Source organism: Euprymna scolopes, chromosome 34 (assembly GCF_053919585.1).
Source record: "Euprymna scolopes isolate OS-2025 chromosome 34, ASM5391958v1, whole genome shotgun sequence".
NCBI lineage: Eukaryota > Metazoa > Mollusca > Cephalopoda > Sepiida > Sepiolidae > Euprymna > Euprymna scolopes.
In genome coordinates, this window is record NC_136515.1 from 26972020 (window position 1) to 26978696 (window position 6677).

A 6677-nucleotide genomic window follows, 5' to 3' on the forward strand; every position below is an offset into this window, starting at 1 on the left:
AGCTCACCTAAATATACATATAATTATATAAACACACATGTATGTAAACAAAATATAAGTATATATCTATCTATTTATATATTCACAAATTATTTCTGACATGAGAGCGTACATAAGCTTTAAAGCATTCTTACAATGCGTAGCTAATATTTAATGTATATATTTATTTTTATATTTGAACCTGAATATTACTATAATTAAAGCACGTGTATACATATGCATAGATAAATATATTATATGTTATATATATATAATCACATACATATACATACATAAATATATATATATATATAATCATATACATATATAAATATATTATATATATAATCACATATATATATATATATAAATATATAAATCTTTATTTAAATATAATGCGTACCTGATATACCTTTATATAAACATAGTGCTATTTTAGTAGCGAATTCTATAGAATAAGTCTACGTCAGTAGACACTTTTATATGTGATAAGGGTATCCAGTCTACTACAATGGTCAATACTAGTGCATATTTGTGTGTTTATATATTTTGTGTTTTTATTTGCCAATAATTGGATTTTAACTGTCTCCGCTCATCATGGAAGATGAGGAACGAATAGATGTTGGCCGCATACCTCACAAAAGTTCAGTCATGTAAGTAATTCATTCACTTATCTTTTCTAATTGATATTGGTAGTGTTGTTGTTGTTGTCGTCGACGACGACGGGCAGAGAAACGGTGTTTGTCATGACAATCGCTTGTGTTTACTAAATTGCATGCTGTGTGCGCATGTTCATTGTCTCTTTTCAACAGAAGTGTTGTGAACTTACTTACCTGGGTAAATAGGGGGAAGGCGATAGATAAAATATTTCTGGTCAAAATAATTGATTCATTCCGCCAATTAAACTTTCGTGTAGATCAAATGGTTCACACACACACACACACACACACACACACACACACGAGGGGCATGCGTGTATCGTAAAACATATGTAAACACTATCAGTTCTTTGACGATGCTTGTTAGCGCAAGGGACAAATTGCTCGGCTGCCCATCGCATAGAAATGAGAACGGACATTCGGGTTTCGAATATTAACGTGAATTTACTTGTTACATCTGGCCACACCGATGAGTCCTAGAAAAAACAGCTGCATGTATAATGAATATATGTGTTTGTGTGTACATGTGTGTATTGGCCTTCACGTGTGTGCGTATAAGTACGTATGTCTGCACGTGCGTATATAAGTGCGAATAGTCAGACATTTAAAAATAAAATGCCCAATTTCAACGTTATTTCACGCGGTTAACGGTAGCCGAATGTATATGGTACTTGCTAATCAAGCCAGGGATGACTTGTGTCGCCGGGTTCGAATCTACCGACTTGCGTTAATTGTGACTCCCTGCACTGAGGATTCCCGAAAGGATTAAACACTGGTGTCTATAGGTATTTAATTATTTTAGTAAATAATTATATATATATATATATATATATATATATATATATATATATATATATATATATATATATATATATATACCTATTTATGTGTGCGTGTGCTAATTAGTTCGAATCCGTTTTAGTTTTCCACATTAATAACCAACCTAGTGTCTAACTATGCCCTCGAGGGTGGGGGCTAAGTATATAAGAATTCTTGTATCTGTTCTGATATTACACTTCGTTTTTCCTGTCTTCAGTCAGACTGGGGCAATTTTAAGTTTTGCTCCAATTTTTGTGAAAAGTCAAATAGATAAGTGATACAATTTCAAATAGATAAGTGATACAATTTCAATGCCTTGCTCGTGCTGGCCACGAATAAGGACTGATTAATGTCACACATAGTCTTACAGTAAATATTTACTTTTTATAATAATGGTTACTTCTAATCAAAACCTAGGGTCCACTCGAGGATAAGCGCTAAAGAGATTGTCAGTTGAATTATGAAAGTCGCTACGAGTGCATTCGAATCTGTGTGTAGAATGTACAGACTATTACTTTAGAGAAATTTATTACATAAGAGAATTGCTCCACAAGTATTTGTTTGCAATAGACTTGGGAAGCAGTCTCACAGGATCTTGTGCTACAAATGAGGTTTTGTTTGGTTTGCGTCTTTTGGTAAAAAGAGAAAGGAAAGTTCATTGTATTTAGGCGAGTTCTTGTTGTGAATGTTTTTCTTATAGATGTGGTAAAGTTGCCTTGAAAAGTTCTACTCATCAGACCAATTTGCTAAAACTGACAAATTATGCGATTGTAAATATAATACCCATATGTAACATTTCTTGGTTCGCTTTTTTTTTTTTTATTTAACGATGTTTTTGATTTTGTTACGTTGATGGAAGACATTACACTTTTCTACACAAAACTTCAATTTCCCCGCATCTTTCTATTGCGCCATAAATCATCAAGATTTCTACTACGCATTTCTTGTGGTTATTGCGCCATAAAACTGTAGCATTCTCGAAATGACAATCTCATGAAGATTAAAGACTCAGTAGAACGAAATTACGAATACAAATAACCTACGTCGATTAAATAGTTTCATTCGAAATTTCGTACAAATTTATAAGTTTGACAAAAAATTCCTATATTTGACAAAACAAATATCAAAATAGTCGGAGGTTACATCGGCGGAAACGTTGTTAAATGATATTCAAGATTAGAACAGTGATTCTAATAAATGAAACGTTTTCCATCTAAAATATTGATTAACATTGATTTTTTTATCTTGATTCCATGTTTTTTTTTTATTACTGCTATCATTTCTTTGTAATTGATTTCGCAAAAATTATGTGTAAAGTGCGTGGCAGAGAAAATGGTGTATTGTTTTTATGTAAATGTTTTGTTGTTACCTTGGACATCGGGTAGGATTTGGCGAAATTAAGCGCATAACTTGTGTCACTTTTTCACATTTCACTTATAAGTACGTACGTAGGTTGATAGGTAATTTGAAAAGGAAAGAGATGAGCGTGTTCTGAATGACATGAACTATATATATATATATATATATATATATATATATATATATATATATATATAGGGTTGTTTGGAAAACTGCCGACTATCAAAGCGATGGTTCAAGGTTCAATCCTTGGTTAGCCACACTGATGAGTTGTGATACAACGAAACAGTACTGATTATGTTTCAAATACAGAAGCTGGTATAAAATATTGGCACTCAATAATCAAATACTCCAATCAATAATAAATACTCCAATCAATAATCAAATATTAAAATCAGTTCAATGACTGAAACTCACTGATATCGCAAAGAGCTGTTGTAGAGTAAGTTAAAACAAATAAATTTATAACATTATTTTAGTTCCGAGAATTTATTGGTTGTATTTAAACTGAAATCAATAACGTTACCCATTTATTTGTATAATTTATTATAATTTATATACAGCAAAAATATAAAAGTTGACATCTCTGTTTTCAGCTAGCCATACAAAACAATGTAATATATATATATATTAATATATATATATATTCTTATATCAACTCATTTGAAGCAACGGTGATCTCTTTCTCTTTATATATATATATATATATATATATATATATATATATATATAATGTATAGTGACACACACTCACACATATACACAAATATCTATCTATCTATCTATTTATATCCATATATATATATATGTATGTGTGTGTATATATAATATATATTATGCACACACAGACACACACACACACACATATATATATATATATGTGTGTGTGTGTATATATATAAATTAAGGTATGAAAATATATTTATGGCAATTAAGGTACACAGAGGCATCCTCGTTTCATCCCTATGGCGGTACTCACGTATTTTGACACATTTAACTAAATACAGGAAATCTATATATATTTCCTTATGATATGATGTGTATACATAATTTAATGATGAATTAAAAGAGATAGATAGATACATACATAGATAGATAGAGAAAGAGAGAGAGAGAGAGTAAAAGAAAAAGAGAGAAAATCGAGAGAGAGAGAGAGAGAGGGTGAGAGATAAATAAAAAGAAAGGGACTATGCATATAGATCGGTTTATGAAAAATCAGATGGTGCAAATCTTTTCAGTTAATACCGACCATTTAACATCTGTTCAATCGTTCATCATGATATTCTCCATGGCATTATCTCCGCTTTTGGTTGAGGCAGTGTAGTAGTGTAGTATCTGACGACTATATCATCCTCCCAAATATTACCATTACCACCCTTTGATGGCTAAGGTTATGGTTTGTTTGTGTTACGGGTTGGAGCCCAAGTTCGAGTTAGGGTTAGTTTTAAGGTAGCGTAATCATAGGATTTCCATTAACGGTGGATATTAAACGAAAATATCCGATGATTCGATTGATACAGAAAATCGAACCCAATGTCGGAAAAATTATATAAAGTTGCAAAAAGCAACAACATATTTCAACATAATTTTATATAAAAACCTAACTACCCATGTGCCTTAATATTACTTAAACTTACATTCCGTCAAATTTTCAATAGTTTGGAAATACGTCTCTGAATTTTATTTAGATGACGATTCGTTATTCGTATTCTTTGGATTCTTCGGACTACTGTTCTCATCTTGAGTGTCATTTTCACAATGTTTCGGTCGATGTAAACTCCGACCTTCTTCAAGGATCCGTGGCGCAGTGGTTAGAGTACTTGGAAAAGCCAATTGTAAAAGTGATATTCTGAAGGTTGACGATTCCATTCTCAATTGCGAATTGCTAAGGACTTCTATCCAGCCATGGCTGACGGAACGAGAGCATGCTACCTCCGTGAAATAAAAAAACAACGTTTCTTTTCAAAATTTAGTCTTAATTCCCGAATTCGACCGAAACATTCCCGAGTTCGTCAAGATACATCTGAAGAAGGTCGGAGGTTAGATTGACCGAAACGTTGTGAAAATGACATTCAAGGTGAGAAAAGTAGTTCGAAGAATCGAAATAATACGAATTTGAAAATAGACAATAAATAAAACTTGAAATTCTTTATAACATATATGCTTCATTAAATAAACTCTGGAAAGAATAACTCGACGATTTTGTGTAATTTTCAACAATAATTAATATAGCAGTTAATTTACAAATTGTAATCTTCTAATACAAATGAAGATAAGTTTTTATAATGCCATGAGGAGATGACGGTAATGCAGAGGATACCTATATAGATTGACGGCTTAGATGTGTTAAGTTCGAACCCAGTCGTTTCCATAGTGTCACTTTCATCTATGGATGTTGGCAAACTTCACGTAATCCTCCCTGTAGATATCTGGATCTAGAAAGATCGGTGGAAACTAATGTAAACAATCGTGAAAAGACAGCGTTCGAATATTTCGAACTGACCTAACCTTATAAAATGATATTATAAAAGGTTTGTAGTAATCGAAACACGACACAATTACACTTTCTAAACGATAAGCGACGTTCGTTTCTTTAAACCAGTGTAGTTGTTGAAGTGATTAAATCAAAGTGACATAAAAATGAACTTATTTTTTAAAACTTTTGTAGCCAAGTGCCACTCGAAGATAAGTGTTAATGAGACTGAAATGATTGTCAGTCGAAAGATCATGAATACTATGAAAGTACTAACATTGACTAATAGTATGAAAGTACTAACATTGACCAATAGTATGAACTGCGTTTGGATACTTGTGAAGCGGTCAAAGACAAGAATTTGACAACATTGGATTCGAAGACAATCAAGTTGTAATCGGCAAGGAAATAGTTCCATTGTAATGTGTCTACTGGCAGAAATTTTAAACGTGTGTTCTGCTTGACGTAGCGGATGAGATCTGGAAATAGAAATCCGCCCGAGAAAACCACAACCACAATTCTATAATTTCATTTTCATATATAATATTAATAAAGTTCACACAATATATGTGAATGAAAATGTACAATTAAAAATGCAGTAAAGGAAATTGTGTTCTATCCAAGATCTCTCTTATATCCCCTGTTTTTTTCGTCTTACATTGCATATTTTTGTCATGTTTTCTAATGCATTTTATTACGTTTTATCGCTAAACATGTTGTCTATTTATTGCATTTGTATTTGATTGGCCCGCTTCATCAGGAGCGCACTTGCCGGATCGACCTATGAGCAATGCAATCGATGTACGAGCTTTCAACAAAATATTAATATACGCTGTGTTTAATAAACATTGCCAGGCCAGTTATAAATATATATATATACAGGACCCGAACTCTAATTAGGCCCTGTTTCTTAGTGTTTTGTCCGAATAAAATGAAAATAGTTTATTATATTCAAAATATCACATTAAAACACTAGGGTCTTTGGCCTTTTTTTTTCTCTAGTGACTGTAAAATGCTCAGAAAAACAATTGAATGTCCTCTGTTTTTATTGTATATATATATATATATATATATATATATATATATATATATATGTGTGTGTGTGTGCGTGTGCGTGTAACGTTAATGCTGGGACGATTAATCGGAATCGAATCGGAAATATCAGAACTTTTTGATATATCGGAATCGATATGGGAAAATTTTGAGTTTATTTTCCGATGCCTAAAACGATTCCTTTAATTATCTTCTCTTTTTTTTTTTTTTTGATTTTGTAAAAAACAAAATGTTCCACTGCTGATAATAATGATAAAATAATGAATATTTATTGATTTTAAACTAATAGTAAAACTATAATTTATAGGTCACCATCTTACACTCGTGAGAAAATA

The 6677-nt window shown here is 31.7% G+C and overlaps 1 protein-coding gene across 2 annotated transcripts in view; it reads left to right on the forward strand.

Annotated features, from left to right (window-relative positions):
- Nucleotides 1–363: 363 nt before the first annotated feature.
- The window catches only part of LOC145259145 (uncharacterized), a 455191-nt gene continuing 448877 nt past the window's right edge, over nucleotides 364–6677 (forward strand). Inside the window, exon 1 of one of the 2 annotated variants that reach the window (XM_080116846.1) lies at nucleotides 364–632. In XM_080116846.1, the coding sequence (XP_079972972.1) occupies nucleotides 577–632 (56 nt within the window). In that variant the 5' untranslated portion in view covers nucleotides 364–576. The remainder of the gene's footprint in view (nucleotides 633–6677) is intronic. The other variant, XM_080116847.1, reaches the window with a different exon arrangement.